General features: G+C 48.2%; 1 protein-coding gene across 14 annotated transcripts in view; it reads right to left on the bottom strand.

Moving 5' to 3' along the window:
* Positions 1-1,495: 1,495 nt before the first annotated feature.
* EHMT1 (euchromatic histone lysine methyltransferase 1) overlaps positions 1,496-20,554 on the bottom strand; it is a 124,900-nt gene continuing 105,841 nt past the window's right edge. For 10 of the 14 annotated variants that reach the window (XM_072882906.1, XM_072882912.1, XM_072882913.1 and 7 more), the window contains 9 exons: positions 17,314-17,468; positions 16,297-16,464; positions 15,765-15,909; positions 14,705-14,782; positions 13,438-13,553; positions 11,019-11,105; positions 6,459-6,537; positions 3,621-3,796; positions 1,497-3,310 (listed from right to left, as the gene is read on the bottom strand). In XM_072882906.1, coding sequence (XP_072739007.1) covers positions 3,127-3,310; positions 3,621-3,796; positions 6,459-6,537; positions 11,019-11,105; positions 13,438-13,553; positions 14,705-14,782; positions 15,765-15,909; positions 16,297-16,464; positions 17,314-17,468 — 1,188 coding nt within the window. In that variant the 3' untranslated portion in view covers positions 1,497-3,126. Of the gene's footprint in view, positions 3,311-3,620; positions 3,797-6,458; positions 6,538-11,018; positions 11,106-13,437; positions 13,554-14,704; positions 14,783-15,764; positions 15,910-16,296; positions 16,465-17,313; positions 17,469-20,554 lie in introns of all 14 variants that reach the window. The other 4 variants (XM_072882917.1, XM_072882914.1, XM_072882915.1 and 1 more) reach the window with 1 other exon arrangement.

Consider the following 20,554-nt stretch of genomic DNA (forward strand, 5'->3'; position numbering starts at 1 on the left):
ATGTGGTGGGGCATTAAATGTGTGTATTTAGTTTGCAGTTACTTGCACAGAAAAGCAAAGGCATCGCCCAATGGCGCTGGGGGTTACCTGTGACTACGCGCAATGTTCAACCTCCGCCCATCTCCGTCGGGTGCAAATCCTCTCCGCACCCGGGACCAGCATCGTGTGACTCCACACACCGCCGAAAGACGGGCGTCTCCCACGTCAACCCCAGGAAAATAACTGATTTTGGGAAAGTTACATTCAGGGATTAGATTTCTCTGGGGGTTTTCCACTTCTCACCTTCAATTAAAGCATATTATTTTCATTATAATGTTTAATTATACAATATTGGAATGTATTATTATAATTAGCATTAGCCTGTAGTTAAATGGTCTCGACATGAGAGGGCACGTGGGTGTCTTCGAGGGTCCTGCTTGCTTTCCCCGACAGCTCTGGCTATTCCTAATGGAACCTTTGCAATTCCAGCGGGAAACCCCATCATTTCTCACCAAACAAACCCAACCTAAAGACATTGTATTTTATTGACCTACTGCCCTCAAGCCGCCTGACTTGTGACTGAGGATGACGAGGGCATCTCCGGGGCTCCGCGGGCAACGAAGGCTCCTGCCAGGTGGGCGAGAGGTGGTGTGAGGCCGTGGCCGAAGGCCTCCCCGCTCCTCCCATCCCCGGCTGGCATCAGGCCGGGCTTTTCCTACCGTTTATGAATATTTTTATGAGCTATCGACTGGCAGTGACTCAGAGAGCTGCTTATTTTCCCGACACGGCGGGCTGACGGCGAGGGTGCCTGTGCTTAGTCACGCAGCCTCGGCAGCCCCCACCCGGCACCCCGGGGTGCAGGGGGACGCCCCGGCACCGCTTCCCCGGGACTTGCACCCCGCAGCAGCCCCCAAACCCAGCCCCTGCCCCAGCCAGAGCTGCTGGCCCAGCCAAAAACCCGCAGAGCCTTGCTGATTCTCCCCGCCGCCTCCTCCCATGATCGCGAACGTCCCCGGGCTTTGCTCGGCAGTGGGAGATTCTCTCCCTCGCCCCTTTCCTCGGCCTTGCCTTTTAAATTTAATTGTATTTAGTTGCCTCCACGCAGGGGCTGGGGAGGCACCAGGGGTCCCTCGAAGCCTGGGCGCAGCCCTGCACAGCGCTGGGCCAGCGCTGCCCACCCCGCGGCGAGCCCCGGCTCCCCACCAGGATGCCTTTAAGACTGAGGGATCATAGGAAATTTAGAAACCAAACCCAAACCCCTCGTGAACAAAGAGCAAAGAGTCAGGCTGCTTTTTCCTTGCTTGAAAGTATGCAGGGTTGGTTTTTTTTTCTTTCTTAATTTTCCTTTTAAGCCCAAGGATGAGAGGTGCCAGCGCCAGCCCCCTCCACCCCAGCCCCGCACGGTGCCGGCCCCACCAGCCCGGCAGACAAAAAGGCCAAACTCCTTTTAAAGCACTTTTTTTTTTTTCTTTTTTTATTGATTTCATTGAAAACAGAACAAGAAAATGATCAGAGCCAAAAGACTGCTCCTTTAAAACTGTCAAAAACATTAACAGAAAAAAAAATAATAATAATAAACATGACGGCATTATGAATGTTCTAGAAGAGATGAACAAAAAAAACTGTTACTGCACTAATTACAGTATTTAAAGATATATGCAAAAAAAAAAAAAATTAAGATAATGACCTGCCCAGCCACCACACAAAAGGTGATGGCAAATTTATTCACACTACAATACTAACAATTTAAAAAAAGTTTTGTGTTTTTTCCTGCATTTTTATACTAAAATCACTTTGTTCTTTTTATACAATTGATAGTTTATATTCACGTGGTGAGCAAAAATCACACCAGAATCAGCACCGTTTTGTTTTGTGGTTTCTTTTTGTTGTTGTTTTGGTTTTTTTTTTTTCCGTGTTTTTTTTTTTTTTTTCCTTTTAATGCTAGTCCCCAATGTTTCAGTAATGGTAAAAAATAAATCAGTTTATTATTCAAACCTCATAGCGTGTGGCTTAAAAATTAATTGAAGGTGCCCAGCGTTGAGAAAAGTGATGGGAACAGACGAGCTGGTGGCATCTGGGATCTTCTCGCTGCAACATGTCCTGTCTGCTGTTTGCCCCAGCCGGCGGACGCGAGTCGAGGTTCTCTATAATATATATATCATTCGCTTTATTTTTAAAAAAAGAAAGACTGATTTTCTTAAGAAGTTAGTGTCTTGTACAATCCCCTTCAACCTTCCCTCTCTAAAAACGGCTAATGCGACGGGGCGAGGGAAATCCTTCCACGGATGAACTGAACACTGAGACAGTAACACGGCCAAGCGGCGCGACGAGAGCTGGTTTGTAACGGAGAAAGCCCGGGAGGGACGGGGTCTTAGGGGAAGCATCTCTGGTCGGCTCGGGAGAGAGCCAGGGAGCAAAGGGATTGCAAGGACTGTGGGTTTCTTCTCAGCAGAAGAGAAAAAAGCCGGTGGATTTGGTAACAAGGAGGGTATTTGTTAGAAATGCCCTCTAGCTCCTAGGGAAAGGTCCCACCGCAACGTCCTGCGAGATGTGGGAGAAATTCATGATTAAAAAAAGAAAAAAAAAAAAACACACAACCAAAAAAACCAAACAAACCAACAAAAACCAACCAGCAGAACCTGCCCCGGGGCTGTGCCAAGCAAACCCAAATGCCAGCACCTCCCTCTCCCTCCCCGCTCCCCCCGGCTTTTAGAAAGAAAGTCCCATCAAGTATTCAAAGTTTATTACAAGTGAACTGGAGATGACTTGGCATGAGCGATCCATTCAATTAACAATAGTCGGAGGACGGGCGGCTCTCCCTTGGCTCTGACAACACTTAGCACATTAAGAGACGGAGGCCAGGACAGCTCGCATGGAAAAAAAACGCAACAGCCACCCCTCCACACGCAACTGTGAAAACCAGCAGCTTTCCAGGACTGGGGAGGGGAGAACAACATCACGGAGGCGGGATTTGCTTTTACTTATTCCTCAAGTAACAGTCGGTGGCACAGCCCTACATGTCACAAACCCTTGGCTTTCCTTGAGCGGGTTTTTTTTTTTTTTTCTTTTTTTTTCTCTTTAAATGGAAATTCAGACAGTATGTGAATCTATAGGGTTAAAACAAGTCAGTCTCTGGGGAGCGGAGCCTCAAAAGGGGCCGGCTGCCGTGGCAGAGCTGGTGTCGGGGAGCCCATTTTCCTGCGTGTCCTGGGACGAGGTGCTCGCCTGCCGCTGGGCCAGCGCTGAGCTCGAGTGTTTGCACTTGGGTGAACCGCACTGACAGCTGAAGTATTTGCCTTTGATGTCCCAGAACCTGTCTCCGTAGTCAAAGCTGCAAGAGAGAGACAGAGACGGGGTCACTGCAAAGCAGAAGCATTCAGGAGCAAAAGGGGCCGTGCAGCAGCGCAAGACGCCGGGGTCAGCAGTCCTTAGTGCTGCCACAATTTGGGTTTTTGCAAAGCTTCAGGGGATGGAGCACGTTTGCGGGATCCCTGGGAGACCCTGGGGACGCATCCCGGAGAGCAAAGGGATGGAGGGAACCAGCTCAGGAGCAGCAGAGCTTTTGTCCCTCTCCACCCAGCCCTTCCCCAAGCGAGGCGGTGGCTCCCCGCGGGAAGGGCAGCCCTGGGGACAGCACCTACCCAATTTCTTCTCCAGCTTCTATATGCCTCGTGCTGAAGAAAGCGATCCTGGGAAAGCGGAGGTCCTGATGCGACATGAAGACTCGCACTGGGATGAGGTTTGGCTCGCAGAGGTGGTTGATAAAGCGGCTGATGTTGCCATAGAAACGGGCATCTATGCAGTACACCTCTCCATCCTAGAGGAGAAATGTTGCGTCTTTCATTAGATGAGGTTGGGTTTAGTATTATCACTGCTACTTGTTTAAAAAAAACCCAATGACCCAACTATTGGTCATTGCACTAAAACTCTGGAGAGCTTCAAGAAGAACCACCACCAGGGCAGGACACCCGCTGTGGGTTTAAAAGGACTAAACACACACACTTTTATATTCAACAGTACTCTGAAAATACAGTTTTCTGCATGGCACTCTGCCCCCACAAGCCCAAAGACCTTTTAAAACGCCCCTGACACCGGATGGCACATCAGCTCTCCCCAGCCCTGCTCTGCTAAAGCACCAGTTTGGCACAGCGGGATCAATGTTTGGTGCAGACACCTTACGGGTAAAAGCCACTGGCTAGGGGAACAGGCATCTGTTCTGTCCTCTAATTGAACATGACGGCTAGGAAACACAAAGCCAGAGCCTCGAGAAAATGCAGGGCTTTGCAGATAAAAGTGAAAGTGAGAACACAGAAATTCCCTTTCCAGAGAGCCCAGAGAGCAGTAATATTTTGTTTTCCTTGAAAATAAAAGATCCCCCCTCAGGGCTTCTTTATTCCAGCAGAGAATGACTGTGCAAAGCAGAGACTTTAATTACAGAAGCTAATTTCAGTTGCAAAGAGGCCAAAAGCAAAAGGATCCATTAGCGGTGCGCAAACTCCCTTTTGGGCAAGCACCTTGCAATCGTTAATGGATGAGCTGTGCCAGCTCACACCGCCCGACTGGTGCAGGAGCCCAGGGAAGATGTCCCAACAGCTGGGGGGGGGCATCACCCCACATGGGCCCATACCACACACAGTGTCACCAGCTCCCATTTCAATTGTAAGTAATTCCCATCACCCCCTCACTTTCAGCCATGGAAATGCCATGGAAATGAGGACATCACCACCCACTGCCACATCTAGTGACTATCTGGAAAGGTCTGAGCTCTCCACCATGCAAGTCAAGATGTGTCTCTTGAGAAAGGAGCCTGCTGCCTTGACCAACACAAGCAGCAGCCTCCCTGTGAAGCTGCTGAGGAGGACAAGTCCCAAAGCAAACTGCTTCCCACCTTGCTGCAAGGGCATTGGGAACGTAAGAGTCACAGGGTGACAAGTAGAGAGGAAGAGGAGGAACCATGAACCTGCTCTAGAGTTTCCTGCTCTAGGGTAGACGAGTCTCCGTCTCAAGAGTGGGAAGGCACCAGGGTTTCTTAGAAGGGAGGAAGCCCGGAGAAAGCCCTTCTTGCCTGCAGGCAGGCAGGGCTCACACGGATGCAGCAGCGTGCAGCCCTGACCGCTGCCTCTCCTCGATGGAGCACAGCAGGGCCAAGCACGTGAGCAAGGATTGCAGAGGATGGGCCTGCACGTGGGAAAGAGGTGGCTTAACACGAGCAGAAAGCAACCACAGCAGCTAAAACTCAACCTCGTCTTTCCCAGAAATAGCGTGTTTTTTCCAGTTCTCCAGTACAGAGACAAGAAAACTATCCCTTTAACCAGTGGAAGCCCAGAGAGCATCTGTTGTGCTATGTCTTCCTCCTGGAAACCCAGCAATGGCAGTTAAGTTTTGGCTGTTCGATGTTCGCCCCCTTTCAGACACGGGATGGAATGTGACTGCAGGACCTGGCACACCGAACGATTCACCACGCACGTGGCCTTGAGTGACAAGGTACAGGGACAGCAAAAATGACGTCCCCACCATTGGCTTTCACTACAGCACAAGCCCATCCAGGCCGCTCCTTCGAGACACACCAGGACCCCAAGGCTGTCCCTCCCAGGGTTGGGGTTCACAGCCTTAATAATTTGCATCACTAAATGTACAAACCAGGTTGAAGTCCCTGCTGCTTTTCAACTTCTTAATTACAGTTTGACCCCTCTGTTTTCAGACTGACTACAAGACACGTTACTTGCCTTTTTGCAGTTGTTGAATATCTGTTACTTTAAAACAAAAAAGAAAAGGAAAAAAAAACCAACCCAAAGCTTCTTTGTCACTAGCTGATGACAGAAACAAGACAGAGACTGTTTTACAGCTTTCCTTGGAAGCCACCCCACTCCTCTGAGTCCCCAGCTCACCTCTCTCCTCTTCTCCTTCCCCAAGGAAAGTCTGAAGTGATGGCCTTGCTCAAAAGCTTTAGATCGCACTTTTCAAAGCAAGATTTCTGCTCTGAGACAGCCCTCCGCAGAGCAGTGCAGGATAACTACCAGCAGAACAAGCCTCAAGTCCCTGCCAGGGTATCTGATGGATTCCTTTATAAGTGAACAGGGTTTTTTTCAGTCTTCCAGCTCATCTTTTTATGAAGAACTTACAGAGCTGCCAATCAACACAGCTGCAAGCCTGCATATACACACCTGAGTATCAGGAACTGAACAACTGAACTCAGGATGCCCAAATGGTTGTGACAGAAGAGCATCTTGCATCTAAACTGGTGAGGGCAGCACGTACCGCAGCGGCCCAGCGCTGCTGGGTCCTGTTACCATTTTAACAAGCCCTAAGCCTTACCTCAAACACACTATATTTTGACTAAAATGCAGCGAGGATGCAGTCCTCCTCTTTGCAGGCTTTCAGATCATGCTGTACATGAAGACGGAGACAAATATTCTCTCTGCTCATTTGGAGAAGCAAGACCTTGGGTTTGTCTCATTAGATACCTTCAGATACAGTACCTTGTTGTCAAGGTCAAAGAGGTAGGAGTCCTCTTCACGGACATCTGCCTCGGAATCGGATATCAGCTCACCAACGTACCTGTAGACACACAGGAAAGGCAGAAATAAGATGCTCATGCAATCACAAGCTTGGGTTTAAACACCTCTTTCTGGGAAGAGGGAAAGAAAGGGATACAGCCCAGCCACAGATGGCAACCCACAGCCTTAGCGGTGCAGGTCATCTCAGAACCACCCGGGCAAACTGAGCTTTGCCAACCCACAGCAGCTAAAATCTGGCTCCAAACTCCGTCCTTTCAGGGCAACACTTTAATATTAAAAATGGACTCTTCCAACAAAAGTTCCATTAAAAATGGACTTCCAACAAAATTTACTTTTTCCTGAGGACTATGTTTCCTTTTGCAAATCTCTTTGTTGGCCAAGATCAACACAATAATCCAATTCTCCTTATGTTCACGGTCAGACTCACGCCCTGGCTCTCCTACACAGGACTGCAGTGCTTGTGCTGTTTACATCCCGAAGCAAGCTGTTTGTGTCTGTCCTTCCTGCATTTTCCAGGGTATTTTGACTGATTACCCAGGCTACATACCTTAAAAAGTTTTGTTTCAAAAGTCTTAGGTCTAACCTAACCTGGCAGGATCCCTGGAAGGATCTAGGCTTCCTTCTCAATCCCTCTCAAACCAGAATAAATCAGAGCTGTGATCCCAGTAACGACCACCTTGTTGTAAAACCAGGTGCAAGGCAGATTACAACCAGGTCCTCCGAGCACCGTGAAGCACGTGCTGGTTGGCCTGGCTTGCCGAGAAGGACCAAATGCACGCACCACCTTTCACAGCCCAGACAGATACTGATTTTGATGCAAACCCCGTTGTTGCAGGAGTCCCCGCTGCACTGGTGTTCCCACATTTGTCTCCCCGTCTCCATCTTAAACAGTTTTGGACTGTCCAAGTTCAACATTTCCTGCCCTGACCTGCTTGCCATCAAAGTAAGAGACACAAGAGGAGAGGTTCTGAGCCAGAGGGAGGATATGAGAAAGAAGCACAGTAGATTCTGGTACGTAAGTCTTCCCAGCCTGCAATGCAATGCTAATTAATTATAAGCAAAGGATTCACAATACGAATAAATATTCTTCGCAGCATCAACAGAGACTTCCATGATCAGCAGCCATTATCACAGCATTCCTCTGCAGCTCTCAAGGCATTTTCAAAGTGTTAACCAACCGTATCCATTTCCCCCTGTGGCTCAAGGCAGTATTTAACTCCAGGGCTGGGGAAGAGGAGAGCCATGGAACATTAACCTGGAGAGGACCCACGCACTCCGTGACAAGGGATCATTTGGCTGCAGTTCCCAAGTCTGAGCTATCTGGCCAAGTCGCTCTGCCAGAGCAGGAGGCTGCCGCCGTGGGTGATCCTCCTACTTGCCCCCACTGCATCTTGTTATTTATTAAGCGCTCCCGTAAGGCTGCTGCATTACTGGAATCACACGCTCGTTGGTGACCTAAAGCGATAGGAAGATGATGGCCAGAGAGGGAGAGAAATTGCTGTAGCATGGCAGAGTAGCCAGCAGCAGCTGAGAAACAGCTGAATAATGCTGCACGGAGAGGCACTCTGCTCGGGGACAGCCACTTCAGGTTTACAACTCAGTGAAACAAAAAACCACCATCTAATTAAAAATTGTTGTTTCAGTGTTCCTTTAAAGACTATTCCAGTAACTCATGTCCTTTCCAGGACTGCTTACCAATACAAACGGTTCCGTAATTTCCCAGGTCCAAAGTTATGGAAGGATGTGCAAGAGGTACATTTTCCTACCCAAAAAAGAGCAGGAGCATCAGCCCCTTCATTTAAAAAGTTGGGAAGTCAAGCCAGCATCTTTCTGCTCAGCAAGATGTTCAGCACGCTGATGGCAAGTAACTACATCTCAGAGCTTTACACTGCCACTCATCACCGCAAGATCAGAGAGCACTCCATGCAAAAATCAAGAGCAACAAGAAGTCCCCAGCACAGGCTCCAGCATTTTCCAGGGGGTGTGGGAAACGGGACGCCTGGGGCTTTGCTGGCTGAAGGTGTGGCTAAAATACCTGGCTCGACGCAGACGGTATCTATTAGAGCATCACTGGTTTTTACAGAAATGAAATATTCGGAAACCACGTAATGGACATGCACCGAAAGGAACAGACCAGATCCTTGCAAACCTCTGGTTTCTGCATCCCACTAATTCAAAGCCTCTCCAATAAAAGCCCTTAAGCAGCTGTGCCATTTCCAGAATGAGCAGTTACACCATCTACCAACCAAGCACAAACAGAACAGATTCAAACCAACCCACAGCAACGTCAGCACAGGGTGAGCAACAACAGCTTCTGAGCAGCGACAAATTTGGAGGCCAGGGAGAAACCTGCACACGAGCACACTCCTGAGCATCTGCGAGTGGAAGAGCCTAAAAACTCCGTGGGAGCCCAGCGGGGCAGGGAGGATGACACTGCTGCATCTCCCCTCGCTAAGCTGCTGCTTCCAGGACTGCGCTGAAGGTACCAGAGGCCATTAGTAGGAGGGTCTGGAGCAGCTGAAGGGTCTGGAGCAGCTGGGGTCTGGGGAGCCCTGGAGACGATGGTGGGAGGGCTGGCTGGCCACCATGCTGGCAGAGCCTCCCTCCCAGCTGCCAAACTGCTCTGAGCGCTGCTAAATGCTCCTTGCAGAAGCTGCTGCAGGCTGCCAGAGGGACAGTCTGCAAGCAGAAACGGAAAGGGAAACCATTTTTGGAGTAGTTACAGAGAAACGTTGAAAGGTATCTGAGGTATGGAGCAGGCTGAAAAGCAGTATGTGCGTAAGAAAGGCCTTTTCATACAGAAACAGCCAGGACCAGCAGAGTTTTGCAAAATAGAAGTGTTGTGAGAACTATTCCAGATTTGCCCCTCATGTGGGCATACATGAAAAATTATGGAATAAAAGTCATCCTTACACCAATACAATTATCATCCTTCCAAAGCAGAGTAATAACCTCCATACAAAGCGACTACCCGCTCAGGGCTCTAATCCAGACGTTAATGCAAAATGCTCTTCCACAAGAGCCAGCCCTGGGAGCTCCTGTGTGCAAGCAGCCCCTGAGGTCTATAGGTTGCCCATAAAGAATCACAGGAAGGACATCAGTGCAGCTGGCTTGAGGAGGAGAGAAGGACTGGAGTGGGTGAGTTGAGTAAATAACGTACGTACGTGTGTGTGTGTGTGTGAGAGAGAGAGAGAGAGAGTGTGATGGAGACAAGGAGGAATGTGCATGGGCAAGACATAAATTAGCTCAGCTTTTTAGTATGCAGCTCATTTAGATAATGAAGAAGATAGTGCCTACCACTGAAACAGTGTCAGCAGCTCCTGGCAAGGGTGGAGGGAAGAGTTAAGCACAGTTGTGGTATCTGCTCCCCATCAGCTCTGATGTGCTCTACAACGTGCCCGTCTGTGTTAATGACACCTTACACCATCGCGAAGGGCTGCCCTGTTTCCCTGGGCTGCCTGTTCACCACTGCTTATTCCTCTTGCGTGTTAGCATTCCAGTAGGATTTGCTAAAGTCAGTGCCTTTTTTCTTTGGGAGCAGTTTACGCGCAGGCTCTGGCTCATCTCTGGGTGCTGAACCAGGACACAGGGACCTTTTGTACTTAGCAGGAAGCCCCACCTGAAGACAGACTTGAGACACTCCCCACAAACAGCAGAGTTTTAAGCTTTACCTCTGAAAAAACATTTTATTGTCTGGCAGCTCCTAACATGGAAGAAATACTTGTCCAGTTCACCGAGGATTTTTCTTTTCTTTTTTTTTTTTTAATTCTGCAATAATCTTCCTCAATCCCCCACCCCAATTCTATAAAACATCAATAACTCGTTCTAAAAAACCCTAGCACCTATTTCCATGAAGGGCACGAGCCCAGCCTTATTTAGAAGGTCTTAACTCACTGTAGTATTGCAATGAAAAAACACTTTCCAAAATATTTAATAAAGTATATACACCACTGTAAAGCCTAAAAAAACATGGGATTCAATGGCAGTTTTTTCACTTGACGTAAATCTGAACATTTATGTTCTTAAGTACTTTATTGAATCAGGGCTGAAACATGTGCTTAATGCCAAGCGCTTTACTGTTTTGCTGAATCAGACTAAAGCCAGAGCTGTGACACTGGAAAACCTCTTGAGTGGTCAGTATTGAAACAGAAAAAGAGCCGATATAAAAAAGATGTTCCAAATTGCCTTGGCCTTAAGTGTCCCATATCCACGGTGGACACGAGTTGAGCACATTTGCAGCACAACCCGAATGCATTTTTCCCCCATCGCTTGTGTTTCAGAGGGATAAGAGAGCTGAGCACAGATCCCAGCAAGATGGAGAGGGGTGGAGAAAGCTCCACGCTACAAGGAAAAGGACAAACAGAACAGGAAATGGAGTCAGGAAACCTCTGACTGAGGGCAAGCGGCTCGGCTCGATGCCGATTTGATTTGCATGAAAACCTCTCCTTGAAGAGGAGCAAGCCATCCCAGCCCTCGGGAAGCGATGCGTTTGCGTGAGCTGATGAAAGCCGAGTAACTTACTCGCACACAAAAGTTCCCAGTGGAATGTCTTGCATTGTTCGCACACCCCAGCCCATCTTTTGTGTCCGATAAAGCTGCAATCGAGTCCTGGAAAAGAGGAAATGAAGCCACGTTAATGGCAGCACTCCACAGAAAGACAATGAATTTTCACAGAGAGTCAAGCAAAAAAACCCAGCAACCTTCCATCAGCACAAACTCAAAGATGATTTCGATATTCAGCCCCGCCAGTTCTCACAATGGCACCACTGTGGGTACGCTCCACTCCCACTGCTGCTCTGAGCGTGCGGGCAGATGCTGGGATGGGAACTGCCTGGGGACAAGGGACAGGCGTCCATCAACCCCTTCTCCCTGCCCAGCAGCAACTGGCAAGGTGCACACCTAGGGACTGGACATGTTAAGGACTGGGGAAGAGGGTGCAGGACTGGAAGCTCTGTGTGGTTATGCCGTTGATGATTTACATGTAGGATACCAGAAGCCCATCGCCAGCATTTCTTTTCCCTTCCACACACACACCTGGCACCCAGGGCAAGGCAGGGAAGGTGGAAGAGGACTTAAGGCAGCGTAGCTCTGCAGGGAGGGGTGCTGCAGGGGGAAGGCAGGGAGCCTACGGTGAATTAAGAACACCTTGAGCTAAGTGCTCTGATCCCTTTGCCCTCTGCTGAAGCTGGTGCATTTAGCAATTCCATCATATCCAGCTCCCTGGAAGAAACGCTGCAACTTGAAACTTCTTGGTGTAATAGCTGCTCTGTGGAATTTTACTGATGGAGTTTATAGGCAGAGAAACAATCCTGTAAGTCATTCTGCCTCCTGCTCAGCCAGAACTTGAGTTAAGTGCAGGATGAACAGTCTCCAGGGCTAGGGAAGGCTTGCTCTGTCCCAGAGGGAAACAAAACCCACTCTCAGCAACGCTGTTATCGGAATAAAGAGAAATCTGATGCTCACCTTAACTTCACCCTGTTGCTTTTTCCAGCACTTCTCTCCTCTTCCCCCCACCCATTCCCTCCTTGCACCGTTAGCTCAAACCAGGGGCTGTGCGTTTTCTTGTATTTGCTCACAGCTCCTGGAGCTTTCACCAGGGCAAAACATGACTTCATGTTAAAGCGGTTATAACACAGTATTTCAGGCTTCAGGAAGCTCCCCCATGTTTTGCCTCATCCATCACAGCAGAACAGAGAGTCAAGCTCAGTTTAGGCTCTGCTGTCGGGGCCGACGCTGGCAGCAGCGGGACCGTGGCTCCAATCTCAGCTTCCTGGCTGAGCTAGGTCAGCCTGCCAGATGGAAACGTGTGCGCTGCCGAGCGGCGTTAATTTGGAGCAAATCTGACAAAGGAAGCACTGAAAATGGAGAGGAAGCACCCATGTGTCATGCTGCAGCCCAAACGCAGGAGGTTTCCTCCGCTGTCTCCCCAGGGACCTCAAGCACAGCTCTGCCAAGCACCTGACCTTAGTGTCAGCTTCCCGACAAAGCCGTCCTCCCAGGCTCATGGTTGGGTTTCCAACCCTTCCCGTCTTTCAGAAAAACACTTTAGCAAGGCAAAAATGCAAAAGCAACAGCTCTAGCTGTACAGCTCCTAAATAAACACCCACATAGGCACCGGAGCTCTGGAGCTTGGCAGGGAAAACCAGAGAGGGGTAAAGTTCTGTTGAAACGCATCGAGCCTTTTCCTTACTTATTTTTAACATTGCAAAATGTCATTGAAACTACAAAGCTTGCAAAAAAAGTGTTGTCAGTACTACAAAAAATTTGCAAAAAGTCTTTTTTCCAGTGGGATTCCTTTGAAGTTTGTCCTGATACATTTAGTGCAGTGGCAAACTTCTCCATAGCAGAGGCCCAAACCAAAACATTTACATTTTTAGTCTGGCACCAAAATCATAACAGCCTAATCCACAGCACCGAGGCCAACAGGTATTCAGGTATCCAATTCAGGGGGAGTCATGCCAGTAATTTGGAAATTTTAAGCAGCCAAGTCTGGGCATGCTGGCCTATATTTCTAATACAGACTGCTAACTTACAAGATCTTCTGAATTAAAGCTTTGCAGTTTCTGTTGCTGTTGTTTTCTTCACAGATCTCCACATGAGAAATTAGATCTAGGCTGTTCGTGCAAACACACAAGCCATTTATACGTTTTATGGTCAGGCTGATGAAAGAATGCCACGGTTCCCACGTAACAGCGGCAGGGGCAGGGTGCAAACATTAATTGAGCTCATCAACCCGCTGCTGCTTCATTCCCACCAGCAGCACACAGGAACCCTCTTGCGTCCCACCACTGCGTGGTGGCACCTGCCCCAACTTCTGTATCATCTTGGGAAGTCCTGGATTTTGTGGGTTTATGAGTGAGCTGAGACTAGAGAGCCAGAAAGGTCACGAGTTTGCTGTTGGTCTTGCCAAGATAAGCTGTGTTTGGATCCTCCTTCTCACCTGAGCCCATTCTGCACCACTCGGTTCCTACAGGTTCGCCAGCACGAGCACGCATGATTACACTCAAAGATGAGCGGCGGCTCAGCCATGTTGAATTCAGGCAGGAGTCGGCCATCCTGAAGAGGAGAGGCATTCAAGACTGGGTTAGTTGTCTATTACTGTGACGCCTCCAAACCAGAGGCAGGCCAAGAGCAGAAATTCCTGAGTGTAAAAACAGGCCAGAGAACCCCAAGGTGGAAGCGTGCCCCGACCTCCTCAAAACCAGCATCAGACCTCAACTTCTGCAGTGGTTTTGCTCTACCCCAACAGGGGCACACTTGCCGCTATCACTGACAGCTGACAGACAGCAAGAGACCGTCTAGGTTTTTGCTGCCTGGCATCACCCTACACACCACCAAAAAAATATCTTACAGTGCTGTGCAAAAAAACAGCGTGCATCATCATTATCATCATTTTGCAGTGCTGGAGGGGAGAAGCGGATGCTTAGTCTGTCTCTGGAATAAAGCCTAAACTTCCAGATTACAAAGCAAACACACCCAAGTTCTGTGAACCACGTTATCTTCCCAAATAACACTCCCAAAAAAGCTACAATTCAATTATTTACCAACCATATAGGATTAAGGAAGTGATAGACGCAGTTCATCATATTTAACAAATTTGGCTTTTAAGGCTTGAAAGATGTAATCACCTATTAATGTGTAAATAAAATGGCTACAAAGCAAAGAAAGATGCCAATATTCCCCCTGGGAGAAACTTGCAGAGATTCACAGAACTTCTGATCTTAGCAGAACCTGTCCAAATAGTAACCTCAAAACCTCCCTGGAGGATTGAACCGTACTTACCCAAAACAAACCAGGCTTCTGGCAATGTTGCAGTTAAAACATCTTTACTTTGCCTTCATCCGGAAGGATCACAATAAATAAAAGCAGGTAAAAAAATCTCTCTACTACCCTCCCCTTATTTACATATTACAGCATTTTCTATGTTGCTCTAAAATGCAAGCCGATTTCATGCATGGATTATTAAATGCTCTCTATCACATGGGTATAATTAATGGCTCAGTTGGCATGACAGTAACACAAATAAGTAACACTAGAAAAGCTTCCCTGAATGTGCATTTTGTTATTATCACATACATCTCAAAGCTGAGACTACAACTTCAGGCATTTTAAAACAAAAAGCAGAGTTGTGTATTATAAACCCTAAACTGTGCAAAGTTCAGCTCGCAAGCACTGGTCTAACCCAACGGGAGGTTCTGTGTCCTCACCTTATCATACCAGCAGCGCATACTGAGTTGGCCACACATGCAGTTACTGGAGGAGCAGTCGTCTATACATACGCAATACTGGAAGAGAAGAAAAGGGGTTAACTCCACACCACTCACACACAACTGAAAGAGCAACTTCTGTGACTGGGTCAGAGAGGAAACCACAAGTCTTTGCCTTCTGCTGCAGCTCATTAGCCAGAAAGATAACCAGCCCCATCGGTTCAGCGGCATTTTTACCCCATTCCTTATTTCTGCGTGCAACGAACGTCAAAGGATTCCAGCTTGTGGGAAAGGATCCTATACTGAGCCATCTTAATTTCTCATGAGAGGATGTCCTCCTCTGTTACTTACCTTCCTCCGTGCCCTATGAGCTGTACTCCACACTCAAGGACAAGGAAAGCTCCAAGGAGGGACCAGAGCTGGGAGATGATGCAACATGATGTCTCAGTCCTCCCCTGTTGCTTGCCTCTTCCCACATGGGTGCTCCAGCTGGCTGCTTCCCCAGCACTCCCCAAGCCAACATGGTCCCACCACCAGCTTCTGCACAACAGGGCTTGGGCGTGGGAAGTTCACTTCAGCCATGAGAGCTGTGCCCAGAGAGGGGTCACCCTCACCCTACACTTCTCCACCTCTGCTTTCACAACCCAGCCCTTCAAGGACTTCCAGTATCACAATAAAGACCTTGGCCTGGATGCTGCAGTCAGTAGAAGCCAGCATGAGGAAGGATTCCCAACAACTCACTAACTCTCCACATCCAGAACAGAGGAAAAGAATAAATGGGAGCCACATCAGCCAGCACCAGATGGCTGATGCTACAAGCACACAGCTGAACACAGAGGTCAGCCTAAGTCTCAGAAAGGAAGAAAAGCAGAATCTAGAGCATCTAGAGCAAGAGCTGGAGTTCAGGACTACAACCTTAGCTGGAATTTGAAGGCAATACTGGGACTAGACACTCCCATTTTGAATGCAAAACCCATGCTGAGGTGCAGGGCCCTGCAACATCCCTGAATGCACACACCAGGACAGGAAAAAAAACACGTGGATACACACGATCCCTCACCTGTAAATGAGTGATGTTTCTATCAATGTCCATTGGGGAGGTGACGCAGTTCTGCGAAACATATTTGTAGTTGCTAGGACAAGGCTCACTGTCCACTGAATTGACGCAGGGAATCGGGATCCGCTCATAACCCCGGGCAATGTCTCTGTCAGTGGGAGAAAGAGATTGTCACAGAAGAAAAGCTCCCCTGAACAAGGGGCCATTCAAATGCCATCCTGGGGCAGAATTACTGTCTTTGATCACTGAGCATTCAAAGCCTGAAAGCAATTCAGACTAGAACAGAGTTCGGTTTTTTCCACCCTGCCTTACAGATTGTTCTTTGTGCTTGCGAATATTTCCATTTGGAGGATGAATTTACAAACCATGGTCTGAATCAGCATGTGCTTAATTCTTGCTAAGTTCAAACTGACCTTCACACCAGTTTAAAAAGCTAAGCATGCACTTAACAGTCCTTTCTTAAACCAGGCCCCCAGCCTCCCCCGTGCAAGGGCTCTATTTCATGACCTGCAAGCAAAGCCTGCCAGATTCTCACCTGCTCACGACCTTCTCTATCTGGGCAGGCTTGTCAGTAGATGATTCTCTGAGAGTCTTGTTCATCTGCAGGGCCACCCAGACCTGAGAGTTAAGGCTGGAGCACTGGAGTGGAGTCTCACCCTCCTTGTTCTTTAAAGTGACATCCGAGCCACGGGAAAGAAAGAGACTGCAAAACAGCAAGAAAGGATAAGCATCGCCCAAGGGAAACCACGCAAGGGGAAAATGAGCTGAATCACATCCTCCAGCCAGTCCTTAAGGGACAAGGAAGAATCTGTAGTAGTGAATAATCACCTGAGTTTTCTTTATTAAGCATGGTTCAGTGAATCCTTCTACATGAAGGCGCTGGCAGAAGCCACAGACTGGAGCTCTAGGCACTCACAAGAGCTCTCGGCAAACCTCGCCTTGCTTCAGGCATGACAAGTACCTTGCTGGTACCAGCCTAACTTCAGACAGGCTTGAAACTCTCTCTGGCAGGGAAAGATATGGGGTGGGAAGAGGAGGCTGGAAATGGAAGAGTCCCACGGGAAACTGGTATTGGACTTGGCCCGTGTTTATATTCACGGTGAGTGAATATAAACACGGGCCAAGTCCAATACCAGCTTTTGGTGAGTACACATGATGACTTTATTCATAGCAGTGATGAAGCAAAGGAGAAGTCCTATTACTTTATTATGCCACGCTAGTTGCAAAAAAAAGAGCTTTAATCAAGGATGCCTGACGCCTTTCTGCTGGGAAGCCCAGGCTGAGCACAGCCCCTCAAGCCCTCTGCCCAAGACTCCAGGACCCCCCCACGTTTTCTGATCGTTTTTACACCAGCTCTGGCAGCAGCTAGTATTTCAGAGCCACCGCCCCTAGGAGCAGGGCAATAGAGAAACAAGCCCTCCATCCCAACTTTGTTTTGTGCTTAAATGCCAAAGGCATTTCAAAGGATCTCCCGAGCTTGCCAGCCAGCCCTCAGAGAGAAAGGAGTGCCATGGGGAAGGGAAAGCAGCAGCAGGGCTGCAGCCATACTTACACGACACACTCGTAGCGGTTCTCTCTGGCTGCAATATGCAGGGGCGAGTCCCCGTGAATATTCACTGCATGTAAATCACACTTAGCAGCCAGCAGTATCTCCGCTATGTCAACACAGCCAGAAAAAGCAGCCCAGTGCAAACAAATATTTTCCTCCTGGAGGGAAAGAAAACAGAGTAGAGGCCATTTAGTGCATTAAAACTCTACTGCTGTGGGGCTCCACCATCCTTAGCTCTACACCTGCAGCATTCAACATGTGGCTTGCAGTCTCCTTCCCTACATTGCTCCTTCTGGCTGGGACTGCCAGGGTGGGCAGGGAAATCTCCACGCAGACAAGCAGGGAGTTCTCACTCCAGCCGCCTCCGTGCACCAAAGACGGGGAGGCTGCACACAAAGCGGTCCATCGCCTTCCTTACACACGCAGGCAAATCGTCTGTCTCTAACCCACAAAACAATCTGGATCAATCTACGAGAGAGGTGACAGACATGAACAAACATGCTGGAAAAGGCTAGAAGCTGAGCTTCCCCAGCCCAGACAGACAGGAAAGCTAGCGTGTCTCCCAGCGCTACAAAATTAAAGAGAAAAGGAGCACAGCACAAGCCATAGGGTATGTGAAGGTGCTAGAAAGCGAACCATGAGCCACAGGGAAAGCAATCAATCCGACTTCAGGCATCTCTTAAATACTGTATGTACTCATCTCTCACTAGCAGCCCTAGAAATAGCTGAACACTCATCTTTTTGATGGAGATATTTTAAGCGATGATACTCTGTTTTCTGTTACAGTGCAATTTGCAGCACACTTCGAACCCTTCCCCATGACAAGCTCTGAAGACATCGATTACAACAGTGCAATGATAGTAATGATCACCTAACTTTTTTTTTTTTTTTGAAAGCAAAAATAAAGCACACTTTTTAGTCATTGCAACTTAACTTAGATCCTTCCTTAAATGGGGAGGCTACTGACATACACCAGGGAGTGGGGAAGACTTCTTTCTATATGGCTTCCGCCTCCCGTTATGGTAAGATCTAGAAAAAAAGCCCTAATCAGCATCACATACCAATCTACAGAAAAAATGAATCCTGTCGATTGCACACCACATGTTGCTGCTCAGACAGGTTACAGACACCTAGACTCGCCGCTTTGCCTTGCATCGGCTACTGCCTAACAGCAGCATAATTACAATCAAAAGCATTTCTCCCGGAGTATGATGTTTCCCAGCACAAGTGACATTGCTTCTTAATGACTGCAATCAGGAGACACCGAATGTAGGTACAGTAACGGATATGCGATACATACAGCTGCTAAGAGGATATTTTTCTTTCAAGTAAATTGTTAACTGAGCTGATTTGATTTTCATCATTTAATGTGTGATCTTGTAAATGGTAGCCAAAAGGCTTCTATGACAGATCAAACAAGTCATTTTTGTTCAGAGTCAGCGCTAGGGCTCTGAAGCAATGCAACAACCCAAAAAGCTCCCTCTCTCACCTTGACTTTTGCTTTTAGGAACAGTATCAGATCCGACCTGCCTGGTAACTATCTAAGCTACCAAGGAAATAGAGGCTTCTACCAAGAAGGGGCTTTCAGACTGGGGACAGCGACTCCTCGGTGTGGAATAATTGCTGGAGGTGACTTAGAAATTAAACTTATATTCACACTTTTAAGTAAGGCACAGGACTGAAGAAGCTTGCAGGGTGGAGTGCGGCTGACATGCAAGGAATCCATTCCACGGAAGTTCCCTAGGCCTGCAACCTTAGATGTCGGCAACGCCAGGGGAACTTGGTGTGTTGGCTCTAAGAGGAACTGCCCGGAGGGTGGGGCGGTGTGGAGACACCGCGGCCAGGCTCCGTGATAATATGGGAACTCGGAGGTACCACGGAACCGATAAGCTGCATATTTGTTACCCTGGGCCAACAGCCTGTCATGTTTTTGACAAAATGCTGTCCTTTTGGTGAACTTTGCTCATTGTAACATCATTATAATACCAAAACACACCTCCATCCCAAAAGCTACCCGCCTCCAAGGTGCGACCACCCCTTACTGAGCTTGCGCTTTGAATTTTTCTAGTTTATACCTTTAAAAGCGAAGCGAGAAAATTTTACACCAATCCTAACAAAGGTATGTATGACTAGAGTCACTCGAGCTCCACCTGAAAGGTAAAAAATAGTATAAAATACCTTAAGAGAGAGAGAATGTTAGGGAAGATACCATCACGTACCACTCTGACTTCCGGGATCAGTCGCCGGGCTGAGCCTCTCTTCCCCCCCATCGGGACGCCTTTGGGTAAGAGTCGAACACTTGGTTACACCAAGTGCCTCCCCGGGAAACTTAGGAACCTCTGTAGAGTCGCTTTGTATCTTTTAACGCATTTGTAGCTGGCAGTGTTACTCCTACTCTTGGTATTTGCACGTGCTTTGCAGACAGTGAATTTATCGCTATCCAAATCCAAAAGAACCTGTGGACCCGTTGCTCTAATAAACTGCACTCTTCATTAATCTAGCCGTGATAGTTCTCACTGAACGCAAACAGACTCTTTAAGTGTGGCCGTGGTAGTTCACGGAATGCGACTAGACTGAAGGTGTATCACATTATTTGTGCATCCATAATCGTGATAGTTCAGTACACTGAACGCGACCGGACTTATAACAACAAACTGGGCATCTGCCAGATTACTTTAACCTTTTAACGCAACGCTCGGGAACAGCTGGAGCCTTTCTGAGCCCAGAAGACAAGCCCACACCACCTACCCCTGCTAGCACCCAAAATGAGGCATTTAGGGAGACAAATACAAACCAGTTGCTTATATCCCCTGGAGTCAGAAAAGCACTAGAAGCCTTGGACAAGAAAATCCACTGCCATGAGGTATGCTAGAGGGTGAACTGATGGCGGGGTAGGTACTTTGCTGTAACGACTCTGTGCAGAAAGCAGTGAAGCCAGTTACCTCTCATTTATCAAACTATCTCACATCTACAGCCCAAAGCCTGGAATAGCTCAGCACACCCCCAGTTCACACCCAAGCTTGCCTTGCAGGTACTTCTGGGGTTTCAATATTCTCAGAGGCAGAAAGGAAAAAATGAGAAAAACACTAGGAAGAAAAAAGAGCAGTGCTGATATAATGAGCCTCCTGAACAGAAGCCTGAATGCTCTCTCCTTTTTTCCCCAGTCACCTCCCTTGTTATCTTCTGTTTACTTGAAAATCCCCATGAAACCGGCTGGCACAGCCTGACCTGCAGCGCTGCCGGG

This window comes from Ciconia boyciana, chromosome 18 (genome assembly GCF_034638445.1).
Source record: "Ciconia boyciana chromosome 18, ASM3463844v1, whole genome shotgun sequence".
NCBI lineage: Eukaryota > Metazoa > Chordata > Aves > Ciconiiformes > Ciconiidae > Ciconia > Ciconia boyciana.